Source organism: Ursus maritimus (genome assembly GCF_017311325.1).
Source record: "Ursus maritimus isolate PB19 chromosome X unlocalized genomic scaffold, ASM1731132v1 scaffold_X1, whole genome shotgun sequence".
NCBI classification, from domain to species: Eukaryota; Metazoa; Chordata; class Mammalia; order Carnivora; family Ursidae; genus Ursus; species Ursus maritimus.
Window position 1 is genome coordinate 3526325 of NW_024423319.1, and position 18455 is coordinate 3544779.

General features: G+C 36.5%; 1 protein-coding gene across 2 annotated transcripts in view; it reads right to left on the bottom strand.

The window, feature by feature from the left end:
- Window positions 1–5994: 5994 nt before the first annotated feature.
- SMARCA1 (SWI/SNF related, matrix associated, actin dependent regulator of chromatin, subfamily a, member 1) overlaps window positions 5995–18455 on the bottom strand; it is a 76502-nt gene continuing 64041 nt past the window's right edge. For both annotated transcript variants that reach the window (XM_040627212.1, XM_040627210.1), the window contains 2 exons: window positions 7589–7699; window positions 5995–6469 (listed from right to left, as the gene is read on the bottom strand). In XM_040627212.1, the coding sequence (XP_040483146.1) occupies window positions 6398–6469; window positions 7589–7699 (183 nt within the window). In that variant the 3' untranslated portion in view covers window positions 5995–6397. The remainder of the gene's footprint in view (window positions 6470–7588; window positions 7700–18455) is intronic.

Below are 18455 nucleotides of genomic sequence, written 5' to 3' on the forward strand. Positions count from 1 at the left end.
TACCATCATAATTACATCCCTTAATAGTGCTTACATCTCACCTCCACCCCTAACATTGACATGATCTCAGCAGACAAACCAAGTATGTGCCCCAGGAACCGACATTTGGAGAGCAAAGTCTCACGAGGGACTGAGGTTCAGTCCTCCAACTTGAAGCACTGCTTCTGTAGGCCCAGAATATAATCTCCATGTGTAACAGGTAGGTGCCAGTATTGGTGCAAATATTCATTTTAGGAGCTAGGGTAGACTTCAAATTGCAGGAGCAGCAAGGTCCAAAACATGACCTAAGTCTTCCTAAAATAAGCATTTTTGGCCTATTGGATTGTTAGATCTAAACGGTCACATAGCCAACTAGATGGAAGGCCCAAACTCTAAATTCTCTAAATCTTGTTTTAACCTGCATCCAGGGATAAAGAGAGAATGATGGCAAGATGAAATTCTGGGGTGTCATATGCCTTCTCCAAAGTTTTCTGAGTCCCTTCTCCACCATATGTTCTCATGTTGTCTCTAATTTGGGCAATATCTAAATCCTAATCTATAAATTTGTGGAAAGAAGATAAAGGGATAGAGTAAGAGAAATAGCCCTTACAATTTGCAAGGCCTAACCAGGAGAAAATACATTCCTTGCAGTGGCTTTCCGGATCAGTTATCTTCAGTGAGTACTGGTCAAATGTCTAATCACGGTTGTGGATTTCAGAGGCTTCAGAGTGTGGATACAATCACTGCAGGTAGAGTTCACTAATAAGAAAGGAATTAAGGCCTTTGCTGCACAGGGAAAGTAGACTTTTTGAGGTAGAGAGGAAAATATAATGAAAGAAAAAAAGTCAAAAAGATATTAAGTAATGCCCGTACCCAGAATGCCTTGGCTTTGAGAAATGGGTTGGCCTGGAAATGGTGGAAGGCCCTTGGTCAGCAGATAGAATGATTACAGGGTATTTTAAAGCTCTTAACCAGGAGATACTTTGAGCTTTAGTTGTGATGGGAGGCAAGCTAGGGAAGAATTAGGAAGTGAAGAAAAAGAATAAAGCTTGAGATCTTAGAAACCAGGATAGACATATGAAAGAAAAAAGGACATACCTACAAAGATATACCCAAACCTAATTGCAATCATCCCTCATGAAGGTAAGGGAGACCATCTACCTGTGAACAATATAGCTAACACATACTGAGAAACAGTAGATGGAATACTCTTGGTGATCAGAAGAAAATGAGTAAGTTATCGTATTTTGGCAATGTTCTCATATGGCCAGTACAAAAACTAAATGGCATTTGGAGGCTTATAGTTGATTCTAGGAGAGAACTGAATAAGGTATCAATACCAACTGATGATGATGATGGTCACATACCAAATATTCTAGAAAAGATAAGACCTTATGCAAAGATCTTTACTATCTTAGATATAATAAACAGGCTTTGGTCTCTACCATTAAAGGAGATATATTAGCTCAAAACTGTATTCATGATGGGAGGTAGACAACTGCACATACATGGCACTCACCATCAACCTTCCATGGGTAAATGAAGATCCTCAAAAATAGACCACAAAATTTGGTAGTCCTATATGGACAAATTCTAATACCCATCTCATGGGAAGAAGATGAGAAATTAACCAAGCATGTCTTGGCAATAGGAAGACAAGGTTGAAAGTCCATGGAAATACACAGCTTGAATCTGACTACAATGGCTTAGATGAAAGTCTCCCCAGTGGGAAAGTAATGTATCAGGAAATGGACAAATCATCAGGTCACTAGGCCAACAGATGAAAAAGCCTGGTATCACCAGGCTGTTGTAATGGCTATATGCCACAGTACAGGGAGAAAGGCCAACACTTGGCCCAGTTATCTAAATGGACCACTGCTACAGGAAAGAGGCACTAACCAGCATGGAGAACACTTCCAGAGACCACAGCCTGGGCACTAGCTTTGGCCTTACCAAAATCTTGGGAACCCTTTAACCTCTGCCTAATAATAATTCCCAATGCCATAAACTGTTGGTTTATGAGAAAGTTTCCTTTGTTTATGGAGAGAAATCAGAACCCAGCATTTGTGCCAGGGCAGAATATCCCAGATGCAATCATATTACCTATTAAGTGTCCACATAGGAGTAGACCTTCTAAGAACAGATCAATGATATACTGTCCAGTCATTACTCTCCTAAACATTATACCTTTTAATGAAATAAGGGCTAAGAAGAACTATGTATACAAGGTGAGTGTCTTAATTTGGGTTTCCTCAGAAGCAGACCCTGGGTAAGATTCTCATCCAAGTAGTAGTATTTAGGAGTTGACCCCAGAAAATATCCACAAGGGAATTAAGTGATACAGGGAAAGAAAAAAGTCAATAAAAAGTATGTCATCAACACAGCTACTACTTTGAGTGACTGGAGCTTAATTCCACGAGTAAACTCTGGGGAACCCTATAGATCACATACCTAAGAGAGACCTTATTCAAGGGGTAAGAGTGTTTGGGTACTTATATACCAACGCAAATTAGTTTTTGGTTGAGAGCCACTCAGAGGTGTTAACCCTCTAGCTCTCCCAACCTATCGTACAAAGGATAGAAAAGCCTTCCAAGGCCTCTGATAAAGTTCTCAGACAAAGCCCCTAGACAAAGAGATACTGGCAATTAGAAATCAGCTAGAGCACACAGAAATGATAAGCCTGAGGGATAGGGGACATGACAAATAGCATTAGTTACATGTATTTGAACCACATGAAAATCTTACCCCTTGTCAATTGGGGAGGATAGCTTAGGCAGACTATATGAAGGAGACATGGAATAGAATACTGATGGAAGTTTGAAATTTGATGACAACTTGAGGATTTCAGGAGTTGATAAGAACAGCTAGAGAGAAAGCAATGTGGACACCAGCACTATCATGGGCCTTGAAACTTGCACAGGAATCTGAAATAGCTGGCTGCACTGGCTACTGCACCATAGAGGAGGAACAATAGACCACAGTAGGGGCCTTTGTCAGTAATTGGGAAATAATAGCATTTTATTTTGGTGACAGTAGATAGTTCCACCAGTTGAGTACAGGCTTTTCAAACTGAATACCCAGCAACTAAGATAGCTGCAATAACTTCTCTTAACTAGGAGGTCTCAGACAATGAACCAAATCTGGGGGCATATTTCATAGGAGAATTGTGAAACGCAACAAGTACCCAGGTTTTCCATATAGCATAACCACTCATAGGCCATGGAGCCAGCAGAAAAAGGAGCTGTGCAGTAAAGACTGAGATACAAATGGCTATTATGCAAATGAGATTACTGAGCTCACCACCTTCTTTTGATTCTAAGGGAATTAGAGCCTGAGTACCCAATGGATCAAGATAGATGCTTTCCAAGTGCCTCTGTGGGAGGATTATTGGGAAAACCTATTCACCTCTTGTCTTCTACAGAGGTCTTGAGTGAAGAAAACACTCAGGGTCCCTGTTCTTCTACTCACTTCCGTCCTTGCACATTCTGAAGGAATCAGGTAGGGTCAGATTCCCATACAATCGACTGGACCATTTCTGCCGGTGGGCTGGATCATTGTACATTTATAAGATTGTATTCATGAAAACACACTCTTCTGCTTCCTCTGGCCTCCAAGCAGCTGGTAAACTGAATGTCCTGCTCTTTCTCCCCAACAGGGCAGCCAGGTCTAGGGCTACTACCCCATCAGTCTCAGCCCCTTGTTTGAAATGGGATTTCTTTCTCAGGACTTTTAAATTGTCTATCATACCTTAATTTCTCTGTGGAAAACTAACAATAAAATAGGTTTCAAATACAGACTCGGGGCATTTTGTATCCCCAACATCGTATTATTTGGACTGTGCTATCATCTGGTGTTCACTGTATGGGCCTCCTTGGTAGGCTCTGTTCAATAACAATGCTGTACATAATCTAAAATGAGAAATAGAGTAGGTAGTGAATTTTTCACTAAATATAGTGTGGTCTTTACATCAATGTCCTGGATAAAACCGTTTCACAAGTTTCTGAGGATGACACCAGAGGTATTCATTGAACATCTTGGAGAGCTGAATTTCCTTTCTCTTTGGTCCAAGAAAGTCTCATAAGAGCCATGATATGGATCAGGAAAATGGCCCCATGAAAAGGCTGGAGGAACTTACCTGTAGATTTCCTCCCCTAAAGCAGATAGTCACATACAGCTTAGCTATTAACCCCTCTGGGTTAACAGAAAATGAACAAGCAGAGATTGTTAAATTTCCATTAAAGAAGTTTAAAGATCCTAATTGTACCTGCTCCCACCCTGCATCTTAATTCCTAAGAAAAGAAACGCTGAACTGATTGATCAGAGTCCAAGACCCTCACTGTTTTTCAGTACACAAAACTTTAGGGTTTTAATAAAACCCTCTCAGGTATCATTTTCTCTAGCCCAGGTAACTATAGCGTTTAAATCTCAATGAGTAGAGAATTCCAAGATTTTATTTTGGGCTTAAGAGCTCTGGATTGAAGTTTGGAGCCAAAGCACCAGCTACTGAAGTATTACTTTGCTTACCTTCACCTCTTTGTGGACCTTACAGAAAGGGTAGTAAAGTCAAGGACAGATTTGGGTATTTCTTGGTCCCCTGATCTAATATCATCCTGACTTCATCACTTAATAGCACCTCAATTTTACCCCAACTTCCAACAGAGTACAAGACTCTAAGTCCTAAGAGTAGAAACAGTAAAAGGAGTCCAATCAGGAGCATGGCAGTAAGAAATATGAAATCTAGACAATGAATGATGACTTGGAAGAGTCTAGCAGACAGTGGATTGTCATTCTAGATCCATTCCTAGGTTTCAGAACCCCATGAGAAGACTGAGGGTGTGAATTTCACAGCTACCCAAGTTTTGCCAGTGACAGAATCAGATAGGAGATGCAAAGGATTTTGGTAGGGTGAGGGAGCAACTCTTCAGTTATCCAAACCTTGTTTTGATAACTAAAATCACTGTCCTGCATTCCCAACTTTGCTTATTTACTATGTGTTTCATACTAGATTCCAATCTGTTTTCCCTGTTCCCTTATAACCTGACCTCAATTCTGATTAATCACATGCCTACAGTTCCATGTGAGAGACACAGGTTCTTTTCTGAGCCAACAGGCCCTGTGGCAGAGGCAGTAATGTAAAACATTCCACTTATTCCCCTACATTTGCCAGCCGTCTTTCACATACACAGGACCATGTGACTACTTTGGGACAATGAAATATAAATGGATGGGACATGTGTCACTTCTGGATCTAGGTAATGAAGAACCTACATGAGATTCTTCAGCCTTTCTCCTACAACAGCAGCTGAAAAGGCCACATGTCCCAGATGGTACAGCGACAATACAAAACACTGGACCTCAGTCAGCCTGGAACCTCGGGTGACTGTGTGGAACAGGTCCCCTCCCATTCTCATATCCTTCTGACCTGCGTGGAATCTGTAGTGTGCTTAAGAAATAAACTCTTGGTGTATAAAACCTCTGACATTTTGAGATTGCTTGTTATCCGAGCATAACTGTATTCCTATAGAAGCCAGACCCCCTTCTTCTACATGCATAGCACTTATTTCATACTCTTAACTCAGTTGTTAATAAATTTACATGTTATATCCAGACTCCTCTGAACTGGCTCTATGGAACAGAAGACCACGCACAAGTCAGCAAGCAAAGCTTTAACTTTCAACCAAATACATAGTAGTGAACAATACAATTCAATAAACACAACTATTTTTCTACTGCACAAAACACAGGAAATAATTAAATTTCTTATAGACATTTCTTTATTATATTTTCCCACTTGAATATTTAGAGAATAATTTAAATGTAACGCATACTGACAGCAAGCACAGTATCAAATATTAGTTTTTTTTTAATATTTTTCTGTTCTCACCCTTTATTCCTTTAGGAAAAAAATATTTAGATGACCTCAAAAGAAACAATTATTATGCTAATCACAGTATGCAGTAACACATACAAGCCCATACTCAATAGAAAAGAAAGCAACAAAGAAGTGAAAAAGTCTTTCTCCTCAAATCATTTTAATTCATTTTTCCACAGCCATATAAATTTAAAGTATGAAACAACAATAATACAGCTATAGAATCTAGGTTCTCTTTCAAAGCAGCGGCATATAAAACATAGAAAAGCTAAAACCTCAGCACAAGCTTCAAAAGAACAAGGACTGAGAGGATTTTGATGAAGACATGAAATGCACAAAATACAGTACACAAAAATACTAGAATGCATAAAATATAAAGCTACACATTTCAGGTAGAAAGCATTGTAAAATATATAAAATATGCAAGAAATCAAAACCAAAGAGATTTTTCTTAGAGTACCATGAATACACTGGAACTGGCAATTAGCATTTGAAGATGGGAACAAGAAAATAGCAGTTTCCCATTTAAAACTTTATTTCTAGGCTTTAGGATTTCACCTTCTTGACATCCTTCTTTCCAGAGCTCTCAGTAGCTGACTCTGCTTTTCTTTTCTGTGACTAAAATGGAAACAGATTTAATGTTCTGCTCCAATATGCACATTTTTAAATGGCCCAACAATGTTAAATCTAGGATGTAAATGCATTAAAAAAAAATTTTAACATGAATATTCACTTAAATGTTATACTCACAGTTAACGTTCTATATAGCCCAACAAAATATATAACCCAATGTAAAATAACCTTCAAAGATTTTTTTTTAAGAAAAGACATAAAATACCCATCAAAAATAGTCAGCAAATGTCTACTTACACATGGTACTATAAATGTACTCTCATCTTAAAGAACTACTTAATACTTAAAGTTTTTGGGCAAAATGCTATTTATGAATGTATTATTTTTAAAACCGTATGATAGATATTAAGAAAATATCATATTTCATATATTCTATGATGCTCATTTCTTTTTCACTTTATTCACTGCATCCGAAATCAGGATGCATCTTACAATTGATGACAATTTAGTTACTTGGCAGCAGTTTTACTTAGTGGTAACATAAAATAGTGCTGTGTCTTACAATAGGAAGCATCTTAAACTTGATGAAATATGGTAGTTTACTTAACCACACTCAAATAATATGATCTATTAAAGAATATTTTAAATTGTAGCTATACAAGGCAACCTGACTAGATTAAAATCAAGTCATCTTATTATTCAACAGTTAATTTATTACCAAGTAAACCAAGTAAAGCTTTGCTGTCTGCTCAAAGTTCTCATTTGTACTCATAGTTCCACAAAGATCAGAAAACTTATATGATCAAGTCAGAACTCCCAGTTTCAACCTCAGCCCATCCCATCCCACCCCACCCCTCTCCTACTCTCCCACGACAACCAGAGTCTCAATTCAAAGGACTTTACTTGCATTATACTTCTACTTAAAGTCATGAGGCATTTTTTTAAATACTGAGCCCTGTTACTAGGGATTTCCTAACCATATGTTCTATAAACAAACAGGGAATGCAGTTGTAGCGTACCCTTTTTCTGTCAAAAACAAATTAGCACTTCATAAAAACAGTTTTTATAATAGGTATCATGTGGCATTAAACATAATATAGGCATTTTAATTATGTAAAAAAAATGAGATCTACCTAAAAGTTAGGAAAATGCTGAAAATTTTACCATTGGAGTTTTAGTTGCCCGTTTCTTCTTTTCTGCTCTCTCTCTTTCCTCAATTTCCATATTTTCTTTCTCAATCAATGAAATCAGAGTATTACAGCGTCTCTGGAATTCCTAAACCAAATAATAAAAGACTTTTAATTTCTGCAACTGAGGCACAATCTTTAAAAAGTAGTAATTATTTAATGGTATCACTTCTGTAGTATAGAATTTCTAAAGTTGGTGTACTTCAGACGGTATTCATACAGGATATTAATAGATTCCACCAAAAAGATGGGGGGATAAATGTCATTCAGTGGGTGAATGGGTAAACAAATGGTGGTCTATCCATGCCATGAAATGTTACTCAGCAATAGTAAGGAAATAACTATTGGTACACACAACAACCTGGATGAACTTGAAGTGAATTATGCTGAGTGAAAACAGCCAATCTCAAAAGGTTATATATCATATTATTCCATTTATAGAACATTCTTGAAATGACAAAAGTTTAGGAATAGAGCACTTATCAATGGTGGCCAGGAGCTAGCAAAGGTGGGAGAGTGCATGCAACTATAAAGAGCTAGCATAAGGGAGTGATTACACAAACCTACATGTGATAAAACTGCACTGAACCACACACACACACACACACGAGTGCATGTATAATAAATGAAATCCGAATAAGCTCTATGGATTGTACTAATACGGATTTCCTGATTGTGACCCTGTACTACAGTTATGCAAGATGTTACCATTGGTTAAAACTTGGTGAAGGGTGAATGGGACCTTCCTATACATATCTTTATAACTTCCTGTGAATCATTTCAAAAGTAAAAGGTAAGAAAAATCACATAAACAAAAAAAGGGGGGAATGTCCTATTGCCAAAATAAGTTTTGGAAGTATTCAGGTTACAAATGTCAAACAGATTTCCTTATTCCAGGGCTTCTCAGAGATTTAAGTTCCTGACGAGCACCGTCAAGCACTAGGTGGGCGATGTAGAATGCAAGCAGTTCCCAAAGCTATTCAACCAGCAGAAATCTCTTCTCACAGGATGTCTTGCGGGATTAGAGTTCTGAGGAGTGTATCTCAGGAAACAATAGCTGAAAAGATTTTGCATTAACCTTGCCACTACCTATATTTCACTGCCAGCAAATCAATACAACCAAATTATAAACGGTTTTTATGAATGTATGGTGAGCATTAAACATATGATTCATTAATATAGGTACTCATACATATTAACCCTGTATAGTCAGCTGTATTTAAAGGTAAATCATAGATAAATAACATTTTAAAGTATTCCTGTATTCTTTTTCTGTATAAGCAAAAATGATACATACAAAATAGCTACACACACAAATGAAAATGCAGGTTTATTGGTAATTAAGAACCCCAACAAAAATATGGCCAAGGTATAAGAATAGAAAACTCACAAAAAATTAAAACACCCAAATATTTAAAAATTTTTTCACTGAAACTAATGGTCAAAGAAATGCAAAGTAAAACAATGCCATCTTTATCAAATTGCCAGTGATATGTGCATGCACGTGTATGTGGTGTACAGATCCAGTGTTGGCGATAAGATGGGGATATGGGAACTCTGATTCACTGATGGGATGCCAATGTTACTGCCTGTTACAGACTGCATTTTATCCCCCTCCCCCAGTTCATATGCTGAAGCTTAACACCCCCACAACAATGTGACTATGTTTGAAGATAAAACCTTTAAGGAGGTAATTAATGTTAAATGAGGTTGTAAGGGTGGGGCTCTAAATCCGACAGGACTGGTGTTCTTATAAGAGGAGGAGGAGACACCCAGAGATACTTCTCTCCACACTCATACAGAGAAAGGGCCATGTGAGAACACAGTGAGAAGGCACCATCTACAAGCCAGAGAGAAAGATCTCACCAGAAACCAACCCTGCTAGCACTGCGATCTTGAACTTCCAGTCTCCAAAATTGTGAAAAACTTCTGTTTAAGCCACCCCATTTGTGGTATTCTGTTATGGCATCCCAAGCAGACTAATACACTACACCTTTCAGGGCACCTGGCTGGCTCAGTTGGTGGAGCATGCAACTCTTGATGTCAGGCTGTGGGTTTGAGCCCCACGCTGGGTGTGGAGGTTACTTAAAAATAAAATCTTAAAAAAAATACACTATACCTTTCTAGAAAGCAGTTTGGGAATATCAATGAAGCATCTAAAAATTTCCTCTTTTGAACTAACAATTTCACTCCTAGAAACTTAATGTAAGGAAATAAGAGATGTATACAAAAATTTTCAAAAGAATGTTTGGAGAAGTATTATTTTTAGCAGGGAAATACTGAGAACTAAATTTTTGATCATTTGAAAATGGAGGGGTACCTGGGTGCTCAGTCAGTTAAGCAACTGCCTTTGGCTCAGGTCAAGATCCCAGAGTCCGGGGATCGGGATCGAGCCCTGTGTTGGGCTCCCTGCTCGGTGGGGAGTCTACTTCTACCTCTCCCTCTGCTCCTCCCCCCACTCGTGTGTGCGCTCCCTCTCACTCTCTCTCTCAAATAAAATCTTTTACAAAAAGAAAATGAAATACACAGACACATCTTACTGTATACATGTATACAGAAAAACAGCTGAGAGAATAGTAACTACCACATTACAAGTGGTCAGCAGCAGCTATCTCTGAAAGTAGGTCTAACACTAACTTTTATTTTCATTTTCATACTAGACAGTATTTTCCAAATTTTCTGCAATGAACATTTAGGTCCTGAGCAACCTATAATGCTTTTAAGAAATGGCAAATGGCTTTTTAATACAGCTTTAACTTTCCAAATACAAGCCAGAAAAATGACATACAACATAGGAAATGATACATATAGAAAGATTATCAACTATTCAAGCATTTTCTACTTTCTAAAAATTCAAACCCAAAGGAGGCAGAAAACTAACAGTCTATCCAGAAAAACAAATCCTCCTTAATGTTTTAAAAATATTACTATTTATTAAAAATAACCTTACAAAACCCTGCTACATTAAAATTTCTTCTGCATCCCCAATTACCCAAGGTTAAATAATTTAGGAAAATAGCATCCTTACTCACCAAAACAATAGTGGTATCTTTACTATGCAGACAATATTCTTCATAGCTTCATTCAATAACACACATACAAATTAAACAGCATGTTATTCAATTTATCTATTACAAAAAGGGCTAAGTTGACCCTGATGAGATTTGATTGTTGGTTTCTAGGGTGACTAGACAGAGTCTTTATGTGAAGCTGATTCTTGAATCATTAAGCTATACCCTCTGGCTGTTATTATTCTCAATAAGTAATAGTTGCCAGTGACTGCAGATATCTTTAGATAAATGTTCATGGTTCTTATAGGTTATTCAGGGGAAAAAACTAATGCTTTTGAGATTATCTCAATATGCAGGGAAGTAGAACATCTCCAAATAATTATAAATAGACTGTATAATTAGTTCTTACCTTCGTTCCTATTAACATGTCACTAACTACTCCAGACACAGAAAAATACCCTCTCAAGAGAAAGGCACCAAGGAGTGGAAGAGTGTGGATGTTACCTTCCTAGCATAGGTAATGTCACTTTCTCTACAAATACCAACCCCATTTTTCATTCACATGCTTAAGCACTGCCTAACTAAACAGATGGTATCATAAACAGAACACTAGCTAAAACCAGAAATTACAAGGTGAAAGGCCAGATTACCAATAAAATGGTGATTTGCCTTTTGAATAACTGACTACAAAAAGTTTCATATCAAAAGCACCTCATCTTATATGATTTCTCCTTTCACATCCATATTCTCCTAAATTCTTATACCTCTTTACATTCTTATGTTCCTGGGGTTACAGGGAATGTTTCATGTGGTCTCAAACTATTTCCTCAGTTCTGTGGTCTAATTATCTCTCTTACCATTTCCCAACACTGGATTTAGGATTGAAGTTGGAGGGAGAAAAATAGCACACAAGAAGAAGAGAGAGGATGCAAAAACAATTAAAAAACCAAAGAGAATAAGAAAATGACAAATGGATGTCAGTTGAACATCCGACTCTTGATTTTGGCTCATGATCTCACGGTTATGAGTTCAAGCCCTGCATCAGGCTCTGTGCTCAGCATGGAGTCTGCTCAAGATTCTCTACCTCTCCCTCCCCCTCTGCTCCTTCTTCCCCCACACTCTCTCTCCCTCTCATTCTCTCTAAAATAAATAAATAAATCTTCAAAAAAAAAATAAAAAGAAAATGACAAATGGAAAACTGGTGTTAGTATCTGTGGCAAGAAAATAAAAGTATTGTGTTCATCATGTGTGGGAGATACTGGATTTTTAAAAAGTTTAACAAATTTCTTCAGGGCAGGACTTCTCAGAGCTTTTAGTACTCTAAAGTAGATTGGAAGCATCAAGGGCAAGAATCAGTATCAGAGTTTCCCAAATCTATTTGAACACAGAACCTGTGTTCTGCATATCACAGATTTGCATATCCTAAAACAACGCTTGGTCAAAACCTATTTGGGAGATGCTGTCCAGGATAAGAGTGACAGATAAAGCTAAGTTTGGATCAAAGGACAAAGAACCTAGACATTAACAGCAAAGAACTTTGGAATTTTACTTAATTTAGCTGCCAAAAGGATCTCATTAATGGAGTTTTGAGCAGAAGTAGTGATGTAATCAAAAGTGTATTTTGTACTAGGAAATCTTCCCTTGATACAGACTCTCAGTAGTGTGAGTTCATAAAATCACAGACTCTCAAGATTAGAAAGGATCTTTAAATTTCATTTAAGTGGATGCCGAATCCATTCTACTAGGTCCTTCCTAGTTAGTTGTCTGGCCTGTCTGAATTCTTCCAACAACAGGACTACCAATAGACTACCTCCTAAGGTTGTCTATTCTACCTTTGGACAAATTAAAAATGTTCCCTAATGCAATGCTGCCTTATACTTCCCACAATGGGTTGTAGGTCTAATTTTTGTAGTCACAAAGTACAAGCTGATTCCCTCTTCTGTCAATTCTTCCAATATTACAAGGCAGCTCTCATGCCTCCACCATACCACCACCAGACCTCCCAAACACCTCTCTTTTAGGCTAAAGAGCCTCTCCCTTTACCCATCCTTCATTTAACACTTTTCTTAAAGGACTGTATAGTACTTATATGTACCATTGGTTATATAATTTCTTTCTTTCCTTTCCACCTTTCTGACACCATCTTTTAACCAGACCGCACATCTTTTCTGTGAAGAACCAGATAGTACATATTTTCGGCTTTCCAGACCACACAGTCTGTCACAACTACTCAGCTCTGCCACTGTAGCATAAGGGCAGCTGTAGACAATACATAAATGAATGTGTGTGGCTGTGTTCCCATAAAACCTTACTTACAGATATTAAAATTTGAATTTTGAATCATTTTCACATGTTACAAAATACCTTTTTAATTTTCTTCTAACCATTTGAAAATGTAAAAATTCTTGGTTTACAGGCCTTAGAAAAACAGGTCGGGGTGGGGAGCTGTAGTTTGGCAAACCCTGTTTTAAACTATAGTCTTTAGATTTACTTTAAACAAATTATGCTGCCTCGGTTTTCCACACCTTTCTAATGGTTTATGAGTTCATTCAATGCAAAGTGATCCAAGTTTCAACTTTTGAATACTAGGATATGTATCTCCACCTTTATTTAATAAATGATGAAATGTTTGCAATGAGCAGCACTGCCTCTTACTATGCGGTGAATATCAATCATACCAGGCACCAAGTTCAAATATCCTTTGCCCCAATACTCAGCTTCAAAGCATCAATTCAAAAGGCACAGAAAGCATCAGTAGACTTGAAGTGACTTATTGAAAGAGATTAAAGAGGCTCCACATTACATTTCCTATGTACTAAAATCCTAGACACTAAGCCTACCTAAGTCTGAATGACAGAAGGTCTGTGCCTGTTATAGTTCAAAGTCAAAAGCAGGTGAATGAACAAGGGCAAAAAAATAAATAAATAAATTGCACTCCAAATCCGCACCTCTAAATTTGTAGTTAGTTTTATAAAATCAGAATTTTCTTCTACAGTTCTTACTAAAACAAAATGGGTGTTTTTCTCCTTTGCTCTTTTATTAACTCCGCATACTTCACTTCCAGAATCAATACTTTCAACTGTACATTCTATGGTATATTTTCCGGGTTCTTTGTCACTTTTGAACCTCTATCATACTTTAAAAAAGCAACAGCATTCTTTTTTTTTTAAAGATTTTATTTATTTATTTGACAGAGATAGAGACAGCCAGCAAGAGAGGGAACACAAGCAGGGGGAGTGGGAGAGGAAGAAGCAGGCTCCCAGCAGTGGAGCCTGATGTGGGGCTCGGTCCCAGAATGCTGGGATCACGCCCTGAGCCGAAGGCAGACGCTTAACCACTATGCCACCCAGGCGCCCCAGCAACAGCATTCTACATTAGCTCTCAGGGCCCAAGCATACTGGCAGTTAAATGGGAGTTAATATTCCAATAAATATATCTTATATTTCTCAAACAAGTATCAAACGTTATGATACTTTTAGTTAACTGCTGCCACTTACATATCATTATTTATAAAATGTTATTGCCACCTCTTCATAAGATAATACATAAGTAAAAATACATAAAATGGACTCTTGTTAGTGCATTTATCATATTTCAGATTGTTAGAACAGTTCAGTCTTAAACCCAACACTATATTTGCTAATAAAACACATGATATTTATAACAGGCTATTCAAACTTAGGAAAAAATAAAAGCTTCAGGGATGACAGCCAAATAAAATCTATTGTTAGAAAAAGGTAGACAAAAAGAAAAGAACTCAAACTCATTGCTATATTTCTTTACTTTCTAAGTCTGATCCAACTGTAGGAGTTTATGAGATAGAAGCCAACTGAAGTACAAAAGTTCCATGCTCATTTATTCACTGAATGCCTACTTTATGCAAGGTACTATGCTGGTCCCTTTAGATATAACCAATTGTACTTGAAGGTTAAGAGAGCAGCAGTTAAAAAAAAAAAAAGGACTCTGGGGCAGATGGTGATACATTAGCCAAGGGGAGGGAAAAAAAGGAGGAACAGAGGAAAGACAGAGATATAAATTTGGGAATTATCAGCCTGTGTGGTAACTGAGGTAGACATTTGCCCACTTTCACAGAACAGCATTTCTAAAATGTAAATCTGATAATTGTCACTGCCCTATTAAAGTCTTTCAACAACGCCCCCCATTTCCTATGGACTAATGACGGAAGACTTCTGTACAGCAGACAAGGCCCTTCGTAATTTGGCCCTTCCATCTCTTTCCTCGTCTCCCAATACTTCCCTACTCACACTGTACCATGCTAACCTACTTGAAATTTCTGAATATGCTGTGCTTGTTTATACCCTTGCATATGCTGTTTCCACAACCTGGAATGTAGTCCCATGGCCAACTCCTAGTTTTTCAAGACTCGGATCCAAAAAGGATCTCTTCTGGGAAACCATTCCTCTAACCTAACCCTCAAGGCAAAGTTAAGCACTACCTCTCCTGTACATGCCTCTGTATAGAACCTTTTTAAAATTAAGGCTGAAAAGGAACACTTTAGTCTTTTAGATGCATGAGGAACATTACCCCTATGAGTATAAATATATTTTGTTTTTCGTGTTTTAATAATACTATAATCAAGAAGAACCCATCAATATATTTTACAGTTTACCAATTTTAACAATAGTGTATTAATTCATATTTTCACATTTCATTGTAATGCTCTAAGATATCAATATTGGCTAACATCACACAATTAAGTACTAATATATAAAATAAAAAGTCACAAGCAGCATTCTGTATGAAATTTCCTAGACTACGCTGCATAAGCAACAAAAGAGTTATTGCCACTACGGAATAAGTTGGAAATTTTTTAATTCAACTTTCATTTTTTTAAAGTATCTATTAAAAAATCCTCTCTAACTGGACAGATAATTTATAAAATATCGTGTGCCAAACTAATAACCTAATTAACATTTACTGTCACTGATAAATCTATAAAAAAGAAGCTAATAAAAAGCTATAGCAATATTTTCTAAAAAGTATTTTTCTCCTACAATTCTAATGAGGAATGTCATTGTCTTAATTTTAAATAAGGAACACTTTCATTAATAATAAAGTTGTGATTTGAAAACCAACACTAATAACATGGAATTTTCATTATATTGTATACAACAGTGTATGATTCTTTCTCTGTGATGCCTTCAGAAAAATTCACTGAACTACCTAAGGAAGGGTAATTGTAAACAATTCATTAGTAATACTTTGATTCAACTCCAAGGACATAACTACAGGCAATGCGCACACAGCTGCTTGAGAGAGGAAAGAAAAACGCTCCTCAGAAGCTAAAAGGCAAGACTGCTTTTTGACTAAAATTAACAGTCAAAGCAACCCTGCAAAGGATGCAATAAATGATCATATCAAGAAATGTTCTTTATCTCAGAGAGTTAAATTCTGCCTGTTCTCCTATAAGTCCTTAAAAGGATCTAAGCAGGTCTAAGGAATTACTGATTAAACTTTGGGTATTTTCCACATGTCCTTTCCAGTAAACGTCAAATAATGTGCTAGATCTTTTGGATCTCTCAGATTCTTTTCAAATCTCCCAGTCACGTTAAGTCTGTCACTAACTGAATGGAGATAATACCCTGAAACTCAGTCCCTAAAAGGAATGGCAAAAAAATTAATGAGCTAATGTTAGTAAACAGATTGGTAAGTATTACATAAAGGATACTATATAAACACAGAGTATTATCATTTCCTCTTATAGTCACTTGGTAAAGGTCCTTTTAATTCTGATCATCTTTGAATGTCCTAAGACTAAGACCCCATTATAAGATATTTTTCTTAGCAGGAAAATGGTAAGGCGATTCACATGCTCTGAGCTTAAAAATCTAAACGGATCATATTCTTTCTACTTGTTTATGTAGTTCAATAGCGACTGATTACTTACTTAAAGACCACACAAGTTCTCAGAGAAAAATATCACAATCTTTTTAGCACATAGAAAGAGAACTAAAACTCATTTTCTCTTTTGTATAGCCAGCATTTTCAAATGGAGAAGAGCCTCTAAGAAATCTTCATACTTTAGCTGAAGGCTTTCAAAGTAAGGCATATTTAGAAGTGGGAGGTTCATGCCTTCAAGCACTTTAAGACTGTTAGTTAAGTCAGAAGCCATGAATTCAGTACTTTGAGATGTCTGAATAAAATATAACTACCAAGATTTTCACTTTTTTCCTAAGTATTTCACACTATTTATTGGTGTCTCTGGGAAAGAAGAGTCACCTTTAAGCAAAACTATGTTTTTTAAAGACAGCTTCTTTAGTAAGCTAAGTTTAAAGTTTACTCATTAATAAGATTTTAATTTGAACACAGTGACACACTCACATAATGAATCAAATTACATCCTTTGTAGTTCTAAGATAGGATTTTTAATGAAACAAATTAACTTTGGAAAACACAACTGCCTTTTTCAAGAGGAAGTTCCTCTTCCTAGACTGCACGTGATTCACTATACAGAACAATTATTTAAAATAAGGGGGCAAGAAACTGAGGGCTTTGGGGGGGGAATGGGATGGGCTGGTGATGGGTATTAACGAAGGCACGTATTGCATGGTGCACTGGGTGTTATACACAAGTAATGAATCATGGAACTTTACATCAAAAACTAGGGGTGTACTGTATGGTGACTAACATAATATAATAAAAAATATTATTATTAAAAAATTAAAAAAATAAAATATAATAAAATAAGGGGACAAAGAGATCACCTAGAATTATTAATAATCCATTCCTTTAATTCCCTAACGATAATGCCATGAAATATTCCAAAAAGACAGTCTAACTATATGCATGTTCTAAAACATATTGCCTATACTCTAAATCCAGAAATATAAGCAAAAATTATCCATTAACTAGGAGGGAAATAAAGACAATATGATAGAAAAGCTAACAAACAAAAAACTTTGGATTAAAATATTTAAATATGAAATAAACTATTATATGTTCTTGAAGATTCTTTAGAAATCATAAATTCCACCTCCCAGAAGAGGTATCTTCATTATTAACAGACAAAATGATGGTTTCACTTTGCAATCACGTAATTAGTTAATATCTGCTCTTTGGAAAACATACACTGGAGATTTACATCTCTTGGTAAAGAAAGAAATGCTTTGTAGAAAGAAGATGGAGGAAAATAAGAATCTTTACAAGGGAGTTCAGAGACATCTAGTGGTTGATAAGAATACACCGGGGTTTTTTTTTTTTTTAAATAAAATGAGGTTATGTAGTCCTACAGCCATGTTCTTATTACAAATAATATAAGGTTTTTCCTGCACTTTTGAATCTGTTTCATCCTCTGCTTTAGTTTAATGATTCTAGAAACAGAAACAGCATTAAACTCTCAACCTTTTAAAAAATTAGTAAGGTATCACTGAAATAATACTCAAAATTCAGCAAATGTTCTATCACATAAAAGGGCATTTATGATTTAAAACATGATTCACTGACAAATGCAGGTCTGCATTTGTCTTTTACAAGCTGTTGTTGCTGCTCTACATTAGATAATTACACACATGGCTAAAATTTTTAAATTCATGGCTTTTGAAAGGAGTTCTCTGCTAAACAAGGTCATTGATGCACTGAGCTAGAAGACACCTTAAAAGGCCAACTAGCTCACTGCCAAAGTCTTCAGACAGTCAAAATAGAATCTCATTTTCAAAGCTAATAGAAAAGCTATTTACATTGTTCTTCAATAATCTATTTCAATGATCCAAAGAGCCCTGTCAAACAACTCTTTTCTACCTCAAACCTCAGCCTTTCATGCTACAGATTAATTCTTATCTTTTCTACTTTTAATTCAATTCTTCCCTACTATAT